Source organism: Auxenochlorella protothecoides (assembly GCF_000733215.1).
Source record: "Auxenochlorella protothecoides strain 0710 unplaced genomic scaffold scaffold37, whole genome shotgun sequence".
Lineage (NCBI taxonomy): Eukaryota > Viridiplantae > Chlorophyta > Trebouxiophyceae > Chlorellales > Chlorellaceae > Auxenochlorella > Auxenochlorella protothecoides.
In genome coordinates, this window is record NW_011934458.1 from 24883 (window position 1) to 43057 (window position 18175).

General features: G+C 61.5%; 6 protein-coding genes across 6 annotated transcripts; 4 read left to right on the forward strand and 2 right to left on the reverse strand.

Annotated features, from left to right (window-relative positions):
* Window positions 1–696: 696 nt before the first annotated feature.
* On the forward strand, window positions 697–4624 carry F751_3491 (Nucleolar complex protein 2-like protein; the record flags this gene model as incomplete). The annotated part of the gene is made up of 9 exons (XM_011403404.1): window positions 697–814; window positions 1017–1375; window positions 1566–1625; window positions 1749–1967; window positions 2171–2315; window positions 2800–3126; window positions 3343–3961; window positions 4190–4377; window positions 4608–4624. The coding sequence occupies 9 exons, from the start codon at window positions 697–699 to the stop codon at window positions 4622–4624; spliced, it is 2052 nt and encodes a 683-aa protein (XP_011401706.1).
* A 696-nt stretch (window positions 4625–5320) lies between these two features.
* Window positions 5321–8655, reverse strand: F751_3492 (Flavin-containing monooxygenase FMO GS-OX-like 3; the record flags this gene model as incomplete). Its single annotated transcript, XM_011403405.1, has 10 exons — window positions 5321–5505; window positions 5682–5811; window positions 5971–6191; window positions 6490–6707; window positions 6987–7053; window positions 7290–7400; window positions 7679–7904; window positions 8047–8186; window positions 8381–8534; window positions 8602–8655. 10 exons carry the CDS (start codon window positions 8653–8655, stop codon window positions 5321–5323), a joined length of 1506 nt encoding a protein of 501 aa, XP_011401707.1.
* Window positions 8656–9222: 567 nt separating this feature from the next.
* Window positions 9223–11477, forward strand: F751_3493 (26S proteasome non-ATPase regulatory subunit 13; the record flags this gene model as incomplete). Its single annotated transcript, XM_011403406.1, has 7 exons — window positions 9223–9495; window positions 9661–9843; window positions 10022–10165; window positions 10353–10433; window positions 10643–10706; window positions 10910–10968; window positions 11106–11477. The coding sequence occupies 7 exons, from the start codon at window positions 9223–9225 to the stop codon at window positions 11475–11477; spliced, it is 1176 nt and encodes a 391-aa protein (XP_011401708.1).
* A 270-nt stretch (window positions 11478–11747) lies between these two features.
* F751_3494 (Actin-related protein 2/3 complex subunit 4) lies at window positions 11748–12565 on the forward strand (the record flags this gene model as incomplete). The annotated part of the gene is made up of 3 exons (XM_011403407.1): window positions 11748–12046; window positions 12172–12292; window positions 12449–12565. The coding sequence occupies 3 exons, from the start codon at window positions 11748–11750 to the stop codon at window positions 12563–12565; spliced, it is 537 nt and encodes a 178-aa protein (XP_011401709.1).
* Window positions 12566–13244: 679 nt separating this feature from the next.
* F751_3495 (DNA-directed RNA polymerase III subunit RPC6) lies at window positions 13245–15058 on the forward strand (the record flags this gene model as incomplete). The annotated part of the gene is made up of 7 exons (XM_011403408.1): window positions 13245–13283; window positions 13413–13492; window positions 13624–13688; window positions 13816–13943; window positions 14206–14310; window positions 14518–14712; window positions 14921–15058. 7 exons carry the CDS (start codon window positions 13245–13247, stop codon window positions 15056–15058), a joined length of 750 nt encoding a protein of 249 aa, XP_011401710.1.
* A 498-nt stretch (window positions 15059–15556) lies between these two features.
* On the reverse strand, window positions 15557–18038 carry F751_3496 (hypothetical protein; the record flags this gene model as incomplete). Its single annotated transcript, XM_011403409.1, has 5 exons — window positions 15557–15704; window positions 15908–16007; window positions 16928–17208; window positions 17497–17601; window positions 17800–18038. The coding sequence occupies 5 exons, from the start codon at window positions 18036–18038 to the stop codon at window positions 15557–15559; spliced, it is 873 nt and encodes a 290-aa protein (XP_011401711.1).
* Window positions 18039–18175: the final 137 nt, after the last annotated feature.

Consider the following 18175-nt stretch of genomic DNA (forward strand, 5'->3'; position numbering starts at 1 on the left):
TCTCCACCCTGGTCTCATAAACTCGGGAAGGGTGGTGTTATGGTAAATCGTTGACCCATGGGCTCCGAATCTGGGTGCTGGAGGGGGTGCAATGTGAAGTGATCCCACCCCTCGGACAGGGCGCGCTGGCTCGACTCGCGGATATCGAGGAGTGGGAAGATTTACACAAGCGGCCCGATGTTGAGGGTATGCCACAACCTGATCCCAATATGATGACAAGAAAATGTATGATACAATTGAAGCGACGATTTTGCCTTGGATGTTGTTGTGACTGGCCCTCTAGCTTTCACTCTTAACAGATGACCGGCCATGCACATAATTGATTGGGTAAAGTGAGGCATCTTGAGTGGGAGCATCCATTTGGAAATTCACCAAGGGGACATGGGAACCTTGATAATCGCCCTACAGTGTGTGCTGGTGTGAATATTGGTGTCAGCCAGAACACAACACTCGAGTCCGTGAAATGCGTGCGGGGTCTCTGGCTGCCCATTCCCATGGCCAGTTGGTGTTCCGCCCGATGCATGCATGCATGCGCTTTCAAGGGTCTTAAACATATATCAATCTTTGAAGTTTGATTGGGAAGAAGTGGCCCGTGCGTCAATATACACCACGCATCAGTACGGTGGGAGGCAGCGACATCGAGTCCCTCGTTCAGGCCTGGGCCCCCAGCTGCTGGCCGTTGGATAGCGGAGTGCGATGCCCAAGGGGAAGAGGCAACGGAAGTTTGAGGCGAAGCACCTGCAGGGCACCATTAAGCGCCGGAAGCACCTGCAGAGTGTAAATCGCAAGCGGGACCTTCCAGCCTCTGCAGCAGGTGCGACGTCCCTTGAGCTGGGGCACGGACCGGGTATAATATCACAAGCATCGATCGTCATAAAGGGTGGCATCCCTATCCACCCGTCAACCTCGGGTGGTGGGCTGTGCCTCTTGCCCAAGGGGAGTGGGCCCATGTTCTCCTCGACACACTGGGAGGTGCAAAGAGCAGTGACGAGCATTGTATGTCTCCGCCCCTGCAGACCCCAAGCCAGCTGAGGAGAAGAATGTCGAGGAGCTTGATATCGACGAGTTCCTGTCCGGGGATTTCCTGCCCGAAGGCGGGGCGGAGGAGATGAGCGAAGGTGACTCATCCAGCAGCGGCAGCGAGGCTGGGGACTTGAATGCAGCCGCATCTGAATCCGATGAGGAGGAGGAAAAGGTCGCTCCTGCTGCGACTGCGGCCTTGGAGGAGGCAGATGAGAGCTCGAGCGATGAGGAGGCCGACGACGGCACTGGTCTGGCTGCTTCCTCGGCCAAGCTCGCGAATGCGGTTGCCTCCCACAAGGCGGAGCTGGAGGCTCTGCGGGAGAAGGACCCTGAGTTTTACAAGTATCTCCAGGTGACCGGGGGTTGGGTGTTCTTGGCAGCATCTCCAGGACCGAGGCCAACAATGGAGGGTCGGAGGGGGTTCAAAGCTTGAATGAAGACAGACTTGGCGTACTCTTCATCCCCCCTGCTCGACCTTGCACGGCTCTTTCCCTGCGCCCAGCTGCCCAACGATTTCCCCCTCATTATTCTGTACTGCACAGGAAGCGGACAGCGGGCTCCTGAACTTTGGCTCTGACGAGGAGGGTCAGAGTGACGACGACGTGAGCGAAGATGACGAGGAGGAAGAAGGGGAGGAGGATGACGAGGAGGCCGAGGGTGACGAGGATGAGGACGAGGCGCCCAGGGACAAGAAGAAGAAGGGGACCTCTGCTGCCGGGGCAGAGGAGGCCGTCGCCGGGCTCCCCACCAAGGGTCCCCTCACCCTGTCCCTGGTCCAAGGCTGGACGGCGGCGGCGCTGGCGGGGCCATCCCTGGGGGCCATGCGCCATCTGGCGCAGGCATACAGGGCTGCCTGTCACTACGGCGACAGCGACGAGGCGGGGGAGGCGGGGCTGCAGATCGCATCCTCTGCCCTCTTCAACCGCATCATGCTCTTCATGCTGGTGCGTGCCCGTCGGGCGTGGGAGGAGGGTGTCGGGGGGCTCGCCAGGTCTGCCATGGTGTGTGTATGGAACCCTTTGCTCACCCTTGTGGAGTCACCAAACTGCCCCATGCATGCACTGGGCCGGGGCGGCAGCCCTACCACCACAATCGGTCCCCTGCACCACCCATCCCTCGTCGGCCCATCCCCATCATGCTCCTGCAGAAAGAGGCTGACGGGGTGTTCAGGAGGCTGTTGGGTGTGGATGCCACCTCCACCCTGCGCCCTGCCTCCCTCACCAAGCTCCCCCGCTGGAAGAAGGTGGAGCCCCTCATCAAGTCGTACCTGGGCAACACCCTGCACCTCCTAGGTTGACACTCGATGAGTCTTTGGTACTGGTTTCTGGATGATCCGGGGTGGATGGCATCTGGGACTGGACTGGACTGGTTTGAGCTGGGTTGTACGTTTCTATGTCGTCACCAGACGGATGTCGTCCTGCGGGAAAGCCGTTTTACTCTGGGCCCCTCACCCAACCCCTGCCCTGCTCCGGCTCAAGTCAAATCCCTGGCGGTGCCTCAATGCTTCCCCAGCCCGCCTCGGAGTCGTATGTAGCCTAGAGTGACCAGGAGTCCCCTGGGCTTTGTGACCTTTGGAACGTGCATGTGTCCATCGGCGGGCGCAGGCGGTGCTGCCCACGCCCCAGCCCAGAACTGCACATTCTCTCGCAGCTGTCAAGCATTCACTGCTGCCACTCAGTGCTTGCTTTCGTTTTCCTACTTTCACCCCCACACTGCCTTCATCTGGAGACCATCCCAACTCAGCCGCCCTCACTATCCCCCTCCCCCCCCCCCCAGGTCACCTGACGGACGGCGCCATGCTGGCGTACATCCTGCGCCGGGCGCGCGCCTCCGTAGTGTTCCTGGCGCCGTACGAGAAGATCCGGCGCCGCTCTCTGAAGGCCGCGCTGGGGCTGTTTGGCAGCGCGGACGCGGCCGCCAGGGTGCAGGCCGTGCTCTTCGTGCGCGGCGCGGCGCTGGCGCTGGGGGGGTCCACCCTGGACGCCTGCCTCAAGGGAGTGGCGCGCGCCTTTGCCGCCAACGCCAAGTTTGTCAACGCCTCCTCCCTGCCGGCCATCGACTTCATGGGGGCCGCGGTGGTGGAGCTGTACAGCATCGACCCAGGTGGGGCGGGCAAGGTTTGGAGTTTGGGGGGTATCATGGAGAGAGGGATGTGCAGGCAGACTTCTGTCCTCAAGTTGTTGGATCCAGGGGATTTGGCCATTCGACGTATCAGATCGCCACCTTCCCGTCGGCGGTCGGTGGCACGAGACAGCATGCCGCACCCCACCATCTTCCCGCCACCAATGCCCCATCTCTCCCTGCAACATTCCCCTGCAGCCGCGTCTTACCAGCACGCCTTTGAGGCCATCCGCGCGCTGGCGGTGCTGCTGCGCGGCGCGCTTTCCACCAAATCCAAGGACGCGTACCGCGAGGTGTACTGCTGGCAGACCGTCAACTGCATAGAGCTCTGGGCGCGCGTGCTGGCCGCCGCCGCCACCCGCGCGGCGCAGGGGAAAGGCGGCGCGGGGGCCAACGACCTGGCTGCGCTTTCTTACCCGGTCGCCCAGCTGGCGCTGGGCGTGGCCGGCCTGCTGCCGACGCCCTCCTACTTTCCCCTGCGCCTGCGCTGCGTGCGCGCGCTGTGCGCGCTGAGCGCGGCGTCCGGGGCATTCGTCCCCGTCGCCCCCCTACTCCTGGAGATCCTGGCCTGGCCGGAGCTTGCCCGGCCGGCAGGGAGGGGGGCCGACTCCGGTTTCGACCCTGCCCTGGTGCTGAGGGCGCCCAAGACCCTGCTCCGCGACGCGGCCTTCCAGGAGGAGATCGTGGCGCAGACCTTGGAGCTGCTGACGCAGCACCTGGCACAGTGGGCGTGCCACGTCTCCTTCCCGGAGCTGGCGCACCTCACCACCGTCTCCCTGCGCAGGTTCGTCAAGAACTGCCCCGTCGACCGCTTCAGGTTGGTGTTGGGTGGGTGAGACCAGGGGGGGTTGAAGGGGGGGTTGGGGGACTTGGGCCGGCCAGTCGAGCCTCCATACGATTGTGCAAGCACTGGCAAAACTGGGCCTGGCAGCATCGGCTTCATCCAATGCAACGGGCAGCTCAGCTCCCACAGCCCTTCAGCGCTCCAGACCCAACGAGCAACACCACATCATCGGCTGGCACCCTTGATCACTCATACGCGCAGGCGGAGCGGGAAGCAGCTGATCGATGCGATCGACCGCAACGTGGCCTTTGTCGGGCGAGCCCGCGATGCCGTGGAGTTCAGCCCCAAGGACATCACGCAGGTGGCCGCCTTCCTTTCTACGGAGGCCGCCGCCAAGTCTGCGCCCCTGCAGCAGTACGCGCGCGTGCTGGCGGCCAAGGCCGCCGAGCGTGCGGCCCTCCGCCGCAGCGACGACGTCGTGATCGGCCGGCGGAAGGGCGGGGACGGCAGCGACGAGGACGACGACGGGCCGGCTGCGGAGGAGGAGGCGGAGGTGGCTGTGCCGAGCGGCAGCCTGCTGCCAACTCCGGCTAAGCCGAGGAGCGACGAGGAGGAAGAGGAGGAGGCGGCGGCGACAAACGCTGGTGCCTCCAACGGCGTCGACGATCTGGTGCACGAGTACGCCCTGTCTTCTGATGACGAGGAGGAGGAGGGCGCTGGCAGGCGGCCACGCCCGTCGGCTCAGGCCGCAGACTGTGGGGCTGAGGAGGAGGAGGAGGAGAGCGCGTCCGACGAGGAGAGCGGATCGGAGGACGGCCGTGCCGCCGCCAGCGACGACGACAGCGAAGCAAGCGACGGCGAGGAGCATGCGCTGGCTTCAGGAGGCAGAGGGCGCGGCAGAGGCAGGGGAGATGGCCGCGGCAGGGGCCGGGGAGAGGGCCGTGGTGGAGGCAGGGGAGTGGGCCGAGGCCGAGGTAGGGGAGAGAGGAGCGATGGCGGGCGGGGCCGTGGAGGTAGGGGAGGCTTTGGACGGGGTAGCCCAGGCGGCAGGAGAGGTGGCGGCGGCGGCAGGAGAGGTGGCGGCGGCAGGAGAGGCCGGTTTTAGAGCGCTGCCAGGTTGATGCACCTGGCGCGCATTGCCCCCTGCCTCCCAGCCTCTTAATCTGCTACTTCTTACATGCTGCTTTTCAACTGCTTTATCATTGGCAAGAATGGATATCACAGTGCTGGGAAGGTATACAGTAGCCCCACAGAATCAAGCAGAGAATCACATGAACGTATGTATGGAGCAGGCGAGCATGCCCGCCGTCGAGTCTTGAGTGTTCATGGGGTTAATGTCTAGAGTGGGGGGCGCTTCTGAAAGCCCGGACTTCAGGAATCATAAAAACACATTCACTCTCCTAGAGGTTTCCTGCCCCCCTCCTCCCACTCGCTCAGGGCTTGAGCCTCGGCCGCGGCGGCAAGGGCCCACTTGTCGCCGCCGCCCACTCCCACATTGCGGTAGGTCTCGGGGAAGTCCGTCCTCAGCTTCCCAGTGGCGTTGAAGACCTCTTCCCGCCAGCTCCCAACTATGGGCCCTGAGCGCGACGTGAAAGGGCTTGCTGGGTGACAAATCTGATGTGCTGCCTTGCTATGTAAGAAGAGGAGGCCTCTGCAAAGCGTGACGCTGCTCTGAGGTCGCTCCGCACTTTTACCCAATGCCCCTTGTACATGAGAACCCACATCGATGCATCTGCACGATCAGGCGACTCACCCTGGGCTGCCTCGCTGTAGCTTCGGTTCAGCTTCCACTGGTACTCACCCTGGCAGCGGTGCGTGAAGCGGGGGGGGATCCCCTCCGCCTCCAGCGCTGCATCAAATGCTTGCACGTCCCTCTCCATTTCCTGGCAGGACGGCAGGCAAATGTTGGGTGAGGGCTGGGCATGGACCTCGCTTCGAGGTGCTCGAGCATATAGTCAAGATGTCTGCTAACCATAACAGCATCTAAAAATGCAAGCTTTTGCTGTAACATCAGCCTTCCCTCCCTGGCAGTATATTTTCACCTCGACAGATGGAAGCGCCCGCGCCCGGCCCGAGAGACTCCGAGCTATCCAGCGGGCCTGGAGCTCGGACTGAATGAAGGGCGCAATCTTGAAGCAGAGGCCGACAAAGGACAGCCGTGGCGCGTCAGCGGGAGGGAACAGGTGCTTGTACAGGGGCCGCACCCTCACGTCATCGACGGTCACATGGCCCGGCTCCAGGAAAGGGTAGGTGTAGCTGTAGCCTGACAATGTGGGGGTTCATAGGGCAGTTGTTAGATTACGAACTTTGATGTCAAGAAGCAGGAACCCTCTATGGCAAAGGTTGCACATTGGACTCTTACTCTTTCGAGGAGAAACTCTACAGATCCATCTGCCAGACAACCATCCCCTCTAGGAGATGTTGGCATAGACTCCTCATCTCATCAAATATTACCTTCTCAAGACCATCGCACACCCAGGCAAACCACCCCCTCCACTCCAACCTCCCAACCTCTGCCGCCCACACATGAACCCCAACCCTTGCCTGTCCTTCCCACACACCTGTGCACAGCAAGACCGTGTCGATGTTAGGAAGCAGCGTACCGTCTGCCAATTCCACAGACCCATCTGGGTGCAGGGCCGAGATGCAGCTGACTTTCGTCACATGCCGTTGCGCTGCGCCTGTGCTGGCATGCTCCGCTTCGTCGTCGCTGTGCACGGCCGCCGCCTGGGGCTCCCCCGTCAGCGGGTTGCTGAAGCTGCGTGCCGAAAGGTAGACCCTGCGGACAGGGGGAGACGCAATGCTGGAATAATCGCGAACGAGCACTTGCCGTGGGGCCACTAGACCGGAGGGTTGGAAACTATGGCCAGCATCACAACTTTGAAAGGGGGTGCTAGAGACTGGCTGGCAGGCAGGGCCCGCATGGCACACCAGGCAATGCCCATGAGCCTCAGTGGCAAGCTGGTGAGGCTGACTCCTGGCTGCTGCCAAACAGATGGGGCACTGCATCAATCGCCAACCAGTGTCCAGAACACACCCTCATCTGTTTTCAGCACACCATTTGGCGGTTCCGAGGAGCTCCAATGCAATGTCGCTCCCACTGGCAGCGGCACCCAGCAGGACGACTGCACGCGCAAGGGGTGAGGGTGTGGTGGCGGCTTGATGGCCCCGCTGCTGCATCGACCATGTCAGGACAGGGATGTGGCAGACGCTGTGGGGCGGAGCACTGCCGAGCGCCATGGCATCCCCTCCTGCTCTCGCACAAACAGAGGCGCTCATGCCCTTTCCAATCTGTGAAAAGTCTGATCATGCACCGGCATCCATGGACCGAAAATTCTCCCTTTCTCTTAGCTCAGCTTACCACGCTGGCCCGCGAAATCCGAGGCGTGGCGGTAGTTGTGGCTGTGGAACAGCTGCCCGGGAAAGGACTCCACCCCCGGGAGCTGAGGAACTTTAGGCTGAGAAAAGTGGCCTGGGGTTGTGGGTACGGGTCAGGGAGAGAGGATCTGAGCAAGGGGTGAGAGGAGCCGGGTGCGGAGGACATGGCTCGGGGCTCCACAGGGACACAAGTGGACACAGCCTCAACACGGATTGTTGTCTGCATGGGCTGATGTAAGTGCGGCAGTGCCCAGCGTGCAAGACGGTGGGGCACAGCGACCAACACCATGGATTTTGAAGGCGACGCCTCGACTCAGACATGCATGGCCAGCAGGGAGGCCCAGAGGCGACCCTTACCCCCCTTTCACCCACCGCTGCAGACGACCACGGCATCAAAGGTCTCCTGGCGCTCCTCCTGCTTGGCCACACCAGCCCCTGCTTGGCTTTTCGAAGACGCAGTCGACACCCTCCAGCGTGGTGGCGCGCCAGCTTCCCCAGTTGAGGCCTCCTCCTGCCTGACTTGGGTCACCCTGGAGTCAAATCTGATGTGGGGCTCCAGACCAAACTCTGCCGCATAGGCGGCCAGATATCTCCTCACCTACACACCGGATGGGAGGGCATGGAGGAGGAGCTCAGCGGTTGTGGAAAATCTTGCGCAGAGTCAGAAGTACAAAGTTTGGGCCGCAGCAGCCCAGAGGCTGTGCGGCAAAGCCCCTGCCTCCATTCCCTGACAAGCTTACCTCATCATGGGTGGGAAACTGCCGAGGGTCCGCCGACCCTGGGAATGTGGTGGTGAAGGGGTAGTGGCCAAAGCCCATGACCTCACGCGGCAAGTTGGTTCGCAGTCCTGCGTACATGCTGCTGTGCACCTGCCTCCTTCCTGCGGTGTGAATTGTGGGGACGCTGGTCTGTGGCGCGGTGTCTGTTGAGCGGTATTTGACAGCCCTCTGCTAGACACCCTTACAGGGGCAGCAAGGGTCGTCCCGGCCTGCCTCGGACACAAATGCTAGCCAGTTGCACATCGTGATGGAGCACACAGATGGAGACCTCCGCACACCTCCTGCGCACACACACCAGTGTCTCGGCCGAGGGGATCGGTCTCGGTTTCCTCAGTATACACCCAGACGCCCCCGACATCCTCTGCCTGCTCAAAGGCCGTCGCCTGGTGCCCCTCCTTCAGGAGCTCACGCAGGGTCACTAGGCCGCCGGCCCCAGTGCCGATCACGGCCTGTGGGAGGAAAGCGTGAGGATGAGCTGAGGTGCAGTCCACAGGAGCATCAATGAGTGCCTGCCACCCTGTACACCATCACGAGCTGGCCCATGGTCCAACACACCACGGACAGAGACATTGGAGGCAGGAGGCTAGCGGGCAGAGAGGTGCTCCTGGCCCGTGCCAGGGGTGTCTGTCTTCCTGCATGTGGTTAGAATTGCACTCCAGGGGGGGTGACCAGAGACGCGACAGAATGTGGAGAGTGGTGCTTGATGGAGCATCCACATACACAGACATATATCATTACGGCACGTCCCTACCCTCCTAACCCCGCACCTGGGTAACCACTGTCTTGTTTCCGTGTGTGCACCTTCCGAGCGAGGGGTGTCTGCCTTGGAGACCACCGGCAGTTTGGCAGCGCAAGGATGCAACGCACTGCATACAAGATTCCAGAATGCATGAGCAACGCAGTAGGCATGGGATGGAGAGCAACATCGGGCGGGCCGAGCGCACAGGTGCCCCTCATGGGGGGCCGGTGCATCATCTCCGGACCACCCTCAGCAGGCACTGCATGCTTGGCTCTCGTTGGTCATGGAAGGCGCACCCTGGGCCTCGCGCAGACACCGCGAGCACCAAGTCGTCTCGACAGCCATTGCCACGAGGCATGTACGATTGCGCCACACCAACAGCTGACCTGTGAGGAGCCATGGATCGCCAGCAGGTCTACCTGCAGGAGACCGCATCACGTCGCCCTGATCTGGCAGAGGATCTCACCACACTAGGAGAGCTCTATCATAAAAAGCTGTGGCATGAGCTGTCGGTGAAGCTGGAGGAGCTGATCAACACCCCTCGCCTTCAGGAGGACGGGGTGCTGATCGCCCTCTACCAAAACTTCATCGCCAGCTTTGCGCCGCACATCAACCTGCTGAAGCTGGCGGTGTTTGCCGTGGCAGCTTCCAAGCAGATCAAGAACCCCGACGTGAGGGCCGTGGGAGTGCTGGGCAGGGTCTCGAGGAGTTTGGCCTGGGGCGAGGCTGGCCACGAGGAGGGATGCTGGTGCTTTCACCCCAGAAAGGTTTCCTTATATCAGGCCATCCCATCTTATGGAGCCCCTTCCCCTCCACACCATTGCCACGTACCACAGGAGGGCGTGGCTTTCCTGCAGGATGTCATCACCGGGCTGGAGAACCTGAAGCTGGCTGCCGCGGTACAGCCCATCCTGTACCTCAAGATGCACGTTGCGCAGTATGACCAGGCGGCGGGGCGCTGGGAGGAGGCGAACAAGGCCCTGGAGGCAGGGGAGAAGCAGCTGCAAGGCCTACAAGAGGTGCGTTTGTTTACACCCGTGATGGGATTCCTGGCGGGGGGTGGTTGTTGCGCACATGTGATGAGGGTTGTTAAACCATAGTCATTGCATGTACTCATTTCAGAGGCAAAATCTGGAGCCGAAGCCCACTGCATTCCTTTGCGCCAACCACCAATCCCTCCTCGCCTGGCTGCGATAGGTGGACCCCTCAGTCTCAGCGGCCGTCCATTATGTGGCCATGAGTCATCACAAGGCCCAGCAACAGTACGGCGACTTCTACAAGGCTGCCCTGCTGTACCTTGCGCATGTGCGGCAGGAGACCCTGCCAGCCGACACGCGACTGGTGAGGTGGTGGGTTGGGGCTGCACAGAAGATGAGTTCTACCAATGGGAAGGTAGGGTGGCATATAGGTCGCCCAATGCTCTGGATTTTGAATCCCTTGTATGAGATTTGCACACCTTTCCAAGGCGTGGCAGCGGATGTGGATGGCAGCATCTCTCACAGCTACCCGACTCCCTTTGCTCCTCCAGGCCTTGGCGGTGGATGTATCACTGGCTGCACTCCTTGGCAAGACGGTGTACAGCTTTGGGGAGCTGCTCCTCCACCCCATCGTGAGTCGATGGCAGGAGATGATGGGGGTCCCATGTGCAAAATCTTGTGTGTACCGCTGCTCATGCATGGTATGCTGAGCTGCTATACTCCAGTACAGGATGTGCTGTCGTGTTCCTCCGTTGACATTGAATTAGTGTGGTGGTCGATGAGACTACGACATCCTTCTCCTCCATTCCTTATGTCGATGCACCAATTTCCTTTCGCACAGGTGGAGGTCCTGCAAAACAGCGCCTTCGCGTGGCTGTATGAGCTCCTGGTGGCCTTCAACAATGGTATGGCCTTTGATCAGTATTTTAATGGGATGGTCAACGGGGGACCTGAGGAATCTGTGTGATCAATGGGCTTGGTGATGTCCCATGAGCACGTGCATTTTGGTAGGCAGGTACCTCAGCAACATGGCTCCTGCCACATCTGATGTGCACCACGTCTGCAAGGTGTCAACGAGTCTCCCCTCCCCCTCACCCCGTCTGCCCAGGCGACATCCATGGCTACGACTCGCTGTGTGTGACCCATGCCGCAAAGCTGAACGCCCAGGTGGGCCCTGGCGGGAATAGGACAGCGCATCTTCTGAGGCATGATTGCCAGCTCAGCACCCTGTCCTTGAGGAGCACGTGGGTAAGGATTTCCCATACACTCACTGGTTCCTGCTTTCCACCCCCTCCCACACACAGCCTGCCCTGGTGCAGCACGAGCGGCAGCTGCGGGAGAAGATCACCATCCTGTCCCTGACCGAGATGGTGAGCAGCCTGCCTGCAGAGGACCGCACCCTGACCCTGGAGGCCATCGGGCAGCGCACCAAGCTGCCCTTGGACGGCGTCGAGTTCCTGCTCATGAAGGCGCTGAGCCTGCACCTGCTGGAGGGGGTCATCGACCAGGTGGCTGGCACCGTGCAGGTGTCCTGGGTGCAGCCACGGGTGCTGACCATGGACCAGGTGCAGCGGCTGAAGGGGCGGCTGGATGCCTGGGTGGGCCAGGTGGCGGGGGTGCAGCTGAGCCTGCAGGAGGCGGCGGTGGGCCTGGTGCCAGCTACCGTGGGTGCCTGATGAAGCAGGCGTGGTGCATGCACGCATCCTAGGGCGCTTGCTGTACGGCCTGGGCTTCTTTGAGGAACATGGCGCAGGGGTGAGATTTCGGCGTGGGCGCCAGATCCGGGAAGTTTGAATAAGAGGCGACAGCGGTGTGCGATCGCGGCACCAGCATGACGGTGTGTCGACTTTCGCCCCATTGAACGAGGCAAGCAACAGCGCGGAATGCACGATCGGCAGTGGTAGCGGCGCCGCAGGGGCGACGGGTCGCAGCACACCGTCGCGAGCATGACGGCCTCGGCCACTCGCGGCACGTACCTGGCCGAAGTGCGACAAGCCATCACGCAGGCGCTGTGCCTGATGGACTACCCCTCACCCCATGTGGAAGGACATAATAAGCCCGTCATCGAGGTGGAGGGCCCGGGCCACGCCCTCATCGCCGCGCCCATCGTTCTTACCCGCGGCGCCCAGGAGGGATGCCTGGTGGAGCATTCCATCAACTCCTCTCGCATCTCCCTGAGGTTCAAGGCCCAGGACGAGGTGGAGAGGTGCATCATCGACACCCACCTGAAGTTCCTCATGCACAGGTGCGGTGAGAACATGTGCAGTCCTGCGGCTGGATGAAGAACAGGAACTCCAAAACCAGACAAACTGCGGATGGACTTCTGCGTGCATGGATTCCTCCAACACCCCTCCCAAAAATCCCATACAGAGCTGAGGACTTGGGGATTGTTCGCAAAATCCCCATGGCTGGTTACGATGTGACCTTCCTGATCACACATGCGCACCTGACAACCCTTTCCCCCGGCCTGCTCTGTGATCTCCTTGTGACAGTGAGTATGGGTGGTGAGGGCGGATAGAGTTGCATGGGCACACGCATCATGGGCGTGAGATCATGTCCTCTGGCCAATTGCTCTCACCGTGTCTTCATACGCCCATTGCAGAGCTCCCCCACAATCACAACGACCTCGCTATCCAATTCCATGCAGTTCCTGGAGAATTTTGGAACAGAAGTGAAGGCCTCGAAGCTGATGCTGAAGACTCGGTCACGAATAGCAGTGGATGGCTTCTGGGGAACAACGCAAGACTTACAAGCAGGGGACTAGGCAAGAACTCCCTCTGATTGCAAACATTGTATCAGATGTACTGACTTGGCTTTCATTCCTGCGATTGTGAGTGCATGAATGCGTCTGGGGAACAGTTGGTGGTCAGGTGCAGAGCGACAATGGGGAGTACGGCCAACCTGGTGAACTCTCGCGCTCGCGCGCACAGTGTACCTCGACATTGCTTCTCAGAATCATGCAAGGCATGCTCCCAAATTGCTATATGAGAAGCGAATGTTTACATCTAAAGTAAAATCGACGAACACCAAACAGCAAGCAACAAAGCTGAGGCAGTTCCCTTGGGCACCGCAAGCACGACGACTCTTTTCCCGAGAGCAGCAGAATCTGATTGTTACTGTCCCTGACGACACATCTCTCAACAGGAATCACCTGTGCGAACAGAACGAAATCTTAGAACCACCGAAACACTAGCCTACTGCATGGCCGAGCCCCTGGCGTTGTAGCGGGACGGCGCTGGCCATGGAGGAGCAAATTCTCGCTGCGTGTCGGCGCTACCCCGAGGTCCGTCTGTGTGAGGGGGTACGGTGCGGTTCCGGTTGCCATAAGATTCCAGGTCTAACACTTCATAGGCATGTGCCGCGCACTGAGAAGCACGCCCTGTACATGCTGTCCGCAGGGCGCCTCTGATGGAGTACTGGATGTGGAGTTGCCGGGAGTCTCGATGGAGGCACGAGCCCAAGCCATCAACTCCCTCCTGCGGGTGGGCAGCTGGGCATGCGAGGACCTGCAGAGGCACCGCTCAGAGGGGCTGGGATGTCCAGCGTTTGGGGGGATGTGTGTTTCATGAGTGCTAGAGTTCCATCCATTCCCCTGCCACTCCAATCCACAGACACATCGGCTTCAGATCCTCATGGCGGCCACAGGAGGGGGTCATGTCTACAAGATGGTACAGAAGGAGGACGCTATCAAGTAAGGCTGTGGGGCGGGAAGAGTGTCGCGAGCGATACAGGGCGGGCTTGCAGCCTGGGGGGCCTGCACATCGGGAGGTCAGCCAAGGAATGGTTTCCGGCTGCACAACACTCGCCCACTTAACAACGCAGGCTGAAAGGATTGTCAACCGAGGACCACCTCCTGTACCAGTGCATAGCAAGGGCTGGGAATGTGGGTGAGTTGCGAGGAGTTTATGGAGTGGCTGCCTCATACACGCCTCTGAGATGGTCCTTGCAGCTCTGTTATGTTTCAGAATCCAGATTCCCCAGGACCCACTCCCTTCCCTCCCCCTCTCCCTGAAGGGATTTGGACCAAGGACATGAAACGCCGGACCAACCTGTCCCAGCCCAGGATCAACAAGATCGTGAAATTTCTGGAGGAGAAGGGCATGATCAAGTTCGTGAAGAGCGTGCAGAATGCGTCGCGCAAGGTGGGAATTCTGGGGACAGGGTGTGTTGTTCAGCTGGAGGGAAGAAAGGGCCACATGGCTGGCACAGGGAGGGAGGAACAGGGAGGCAGACAGTCCAGATTGACTTGGGGTGCATGCAGGGTTTGGTGCTTGGCCTGCACCAGATCCAGTTGTCCTTGCAACAGGTGCTCATCCTGTCGGCGTAGGGATGAAGCGAAAATTGGTGTCATGGCGATCATTACGTCACGCTGCGTACAGTCACTTCCCATCCTCCCCCTCGCAGATGTACATGCTGTCTGAGCTGGAGCCTGCCAAGGAGATCACAGGAGGGCCCTGGTATGGGGATGACGGCAAGCTGGACGCCTCCTTCATCGTCGAGATGCAAGGGGTAGGGTGGAGGAAGTGTGTGGGGTACTACTGGGATGAGCAGATCAAGGGTTCAGCCTGCATCTCATAATCAGTGAGGCTGGCGTCCTGCTCGCCACACCAGGGAGTCCTGCCTAGCCCCGGTGATGCAGCTCACTGCCACCTCCAGCATGTCCTTTGGCAATTTCAAAACCCATGCTCACCGTGGAATGGACTCCAACCCGTGCAGGCCGTCATGAGCTTCATCCGCCACCAGCGGGTGTGCACTGCCATCGAGGTCCTGGAGTTTGTGGAGGAGAACAAGATCTGCACGCTCTCCACGCCCCTGCAGCCTGACGACATGGCACTGCTGCTGAACAATCTGGTGTATGATGGTCAGCTGGAAAGCAAGGAGGATGAGGAGGGAGCCCTCCTCTACCGACCGGTGCGGCCCCGGCAGGGGTGGGGATAGAAAGTGGGGTCCTGAGAACCTGCAGGGCTGCAACCGGCGCGCAATGGAATGCCTGCATTAAATCCTGCCCTGTGAAGGCCACCCATTTCTGCTCCATCTTGAGATTCACTCGAATATCCTGGTCCCCATACTGAAATCAGAGAGGTCTCGAGCTCAGCCCCTGTGCTCCTGCACCCCACAGGCGCTGCATCACGGCCTGGAATCGACCCCCCTCACCGCCTGCCCCTGCGGCGTCTGCCCCATCATCCATGACTGTGTGGAGGAGGGCCCCATCTCTCCCAGCACCTGCAACTACTACCGAGAATGGCTGGACTTTTGAGTGTCGAGCCATTGTAGCCGGGAGATACCTGTCCTGTAGTGGGAACTGCCTCCTTGAGTTGGAGGACAAGTGAAAGGATTGTTCTGGAGGCAGAATGGAAGCATCATTCGTCATTCTCCAAGCCTCCAGGTGATGTCCACATGCCCTGCTTCAGCAGCTGCAGGACCTCTCCACCCTCTTCTGCTCTTGAGCGCCGGCTGTGCCCTCTGTCCAAAATAGCAACACACAGCAGTACACGAGCAGCGTCAAAGGGTGTTGGGGCACCTCCCCTGAAGAGTACTTTCAAAAAAACGGGGCGAAATTTGGGCTCGCAGGGCAGGCGGAGTCGAGGGGTAAAAACGGATGACGTGATACTTGTCTGAGACAAAGGGTCAAAGACTCGGCAACTGCGGATGCAGCCTTGCAATGCCGAGACCTGCCAAACATTTGAAAAATTGCAGAGATTAGGGGCGTATGCTCGGTACTCGATGCAGTGATTACACAATTTAAAGGAGTGCGTCAGGCGGGCACTTGTGCATCCGCCAGCCCGGCCCCCTGCCGGGCGCCCCTCCTGCCCAGCGTCAGGAACTTGTTGAGGAGCAGGACTGGAATGCCATGGGGGTGCAGCGCTGTCACCATCCACTCCAGCTGCAGGAACTCCAGGTCGCTGCACAGGAGTGGCCGGGGAATCAGGGAGACATCAATCGTGGACAGTGCGGGTGTTGCGTTTTGTGCCATGGCGTTATTGTAGGATGTCTAGCAGAGAGTTTTCCTTCACCTGTCTTCGGCAGTGCAGATGGCTTTTCCACAAAAAGGTGCTGAATCTCACCCGCCCACCACCCCACCACCACCTGCCCTCTCCTCACTCACTCCAGGCTAGAGACGCACTGGGCGCTGAGGAAGGAACACACGGCCTGCAGCGCGGGCGGTCCCAGCGCAGGCTCGAACACCGACCGCGCCAGCTCCACGACTGGCGCAGGAGTGGGAGGAGTGAGGCGAGGCAGGCAGCTTGGTGTTGAGAGGAGTGTTGTGCAGGCAAGCCATTCAGATCACAATCCTCGTCGCCGCCGCGGCCCACGACACCAACCTGGGCCTGGCAGCGTGTGTGCGACCGGCACGCCCGCGGAGAAGTGCGCTGAGTCCTGGGTCTCCAGGGTCCGCCCCGACCCGACCCGAGGCTGGGGCTGGAGCAGGACGGAGGCAGGCAGCCCAGACGGCGCGCCGCGCGCGCCGTCCTCCTCCGCCGGCCGCGCGCCGGCGAACCACGGGCCCGACCGCGCTTCCATGAACATGCGACGGAGCAGGGAGGCAAAGGCCCCCGGGCTCATGCCGTCCTGCGTCTGGCGCCTGCAGCCCTGCACCTCCCGCTCGGCGCCTTCGTCCCCGGTGGGGGCGCTGCAGCAGGCAGAGGTGCAGTCGGCGTGCGGGTGGGGGCAGTGGTGCTCGTGCTGTGGCGCCGCCGCGTCCTCCTGCGGCCGGTGAGGGCGCGACGGGGCGCCCTCGGGCGCGGCTGCGTCCACGCCACGGCTGCGATGGTCGTGGGCCGCAGGGCCGGGGCCGGCGGCGCCCGAGGGCAGGCCGACAGCGGCCCCGTCCAGGATCGGTTCCCCGCTCGCATCCAGCGAGGGCCAGGCGCCGCGCACGGTCGGGGTCTGGTCCCCCCTCCCGCCTGCGCTGGGGCTCTTCTTGCCTGCAAACAGGAACAGGGCAGGTTGCCAGGCCGCCTGTGAATGTATGCGAGTGCGAGGCAGGGACCTGTTTCCAGAGCATGCCGCCCAGATCCAGCCCCTCGCCACGAGAGATGCCGGCCAACCTCCTGGATCTCCACTGCGCACCCAGCCCTCCCGCCTGGCACACAAACCACCCACCCTGACCAGCCAGCTGACCCACCGTTGGCAGCCGCTTCCTGCTGCAGCGCACTCAGGCTGGAGCGGATGTCGGCGGGCAACCGCTTCACGGACCAACCCCCCGAGTGGGCGGGGCAGGCGATGTGGGGGAGCAGGGCCGCCGGGTCGCAGGGCAGGCCGTCGCTCCCTGCCCCTGCCGCGCCACCCCCCGACACCAGCCGCAGGCTGAGGAGGTGCAGCTGCTCGGCGCGGCGCTCGGTGCGCTCCTTGAAGGCCTTGCGTGAGGCCGCGTCGCCCTCGATCCACTTGCCCACCGAAGGACATCTGTGGGGAGGTACCCGAGGGGCGGAATGGCAGGGTTGAGAAGAGGTGCATGCAGTGCAAGCTGGGGCTGCAGGCAGCTTGAGCGGTCATTCATAGCAGGCGCTGGTATCGCAATGTGGACTGTGCACTGCCTTGGGTCAGCCAAGACCTTCTGCAGATGGTCCAATGCTGCCTCCACAGGCCTCTTCCCTGTCCCTCCAGGGTTTTCTCAATGCACACCTTCACCTGGTACCAAGCCCTCAGCAGGATACAATCAGACAGTCGCAAATAGCACAATCCCTCACTCACTGGCAGGAGCAGATGGCGCAGCCTTTGGCCTCGCACGCCGCCATTTGAGCATCAGGATCGGTGATGGCCATCACGGCAGCGTCCACCTTGCAGTTGGGGCAGTTCCTGGGCGCACGAGGAGGGGTTGCACAGCAAGTGCGGGAGGGGGAGTTTGCAGGAGAGTGCAGCAAGGTCCTTGAACACCACAGATGACCGGCGCCCCCTTCCCCCGACGAGCAGTTCGTGCCGTCCCAATCGGACAGACCCCTCCCCCCGCCGGATCTCAAGCAGGGAGCGCATCAGCCACTGCATCCCCGCGCACACCTGCAGGGCGGCGTCTTGCTCCGGCACTGGCACTTGCGCTGATGCAAGCGCTGCCCCGCAGTGTTGGCCTTGGCCGACAGCCCGTCACGCACGGTGTAGAGGTGGCCGCAGAAGGGGCAGGCCTCCTGGGGTCCCACCCCACGTCGCCTCTTCGTGGACTTGGAGGCAGGGAGCACATGTTCCCCGCCCCGCACCTCTGTGGAGTGCCCTCCTCGCCCCTCGAATGCTGGGACGTGCATCGCGGTGGCCGTCTCCCTGGTTCCCTGGTTGCTGCAAGGGGAGCTCGCGGGGTCCTCCTGCGCCTCTGGGTCGCCGTCGCCAGACCGTACCCCGTTGCTGAGGCTGCGAGAAGGCCTGGCAGCCTGCAGGCAGGGGG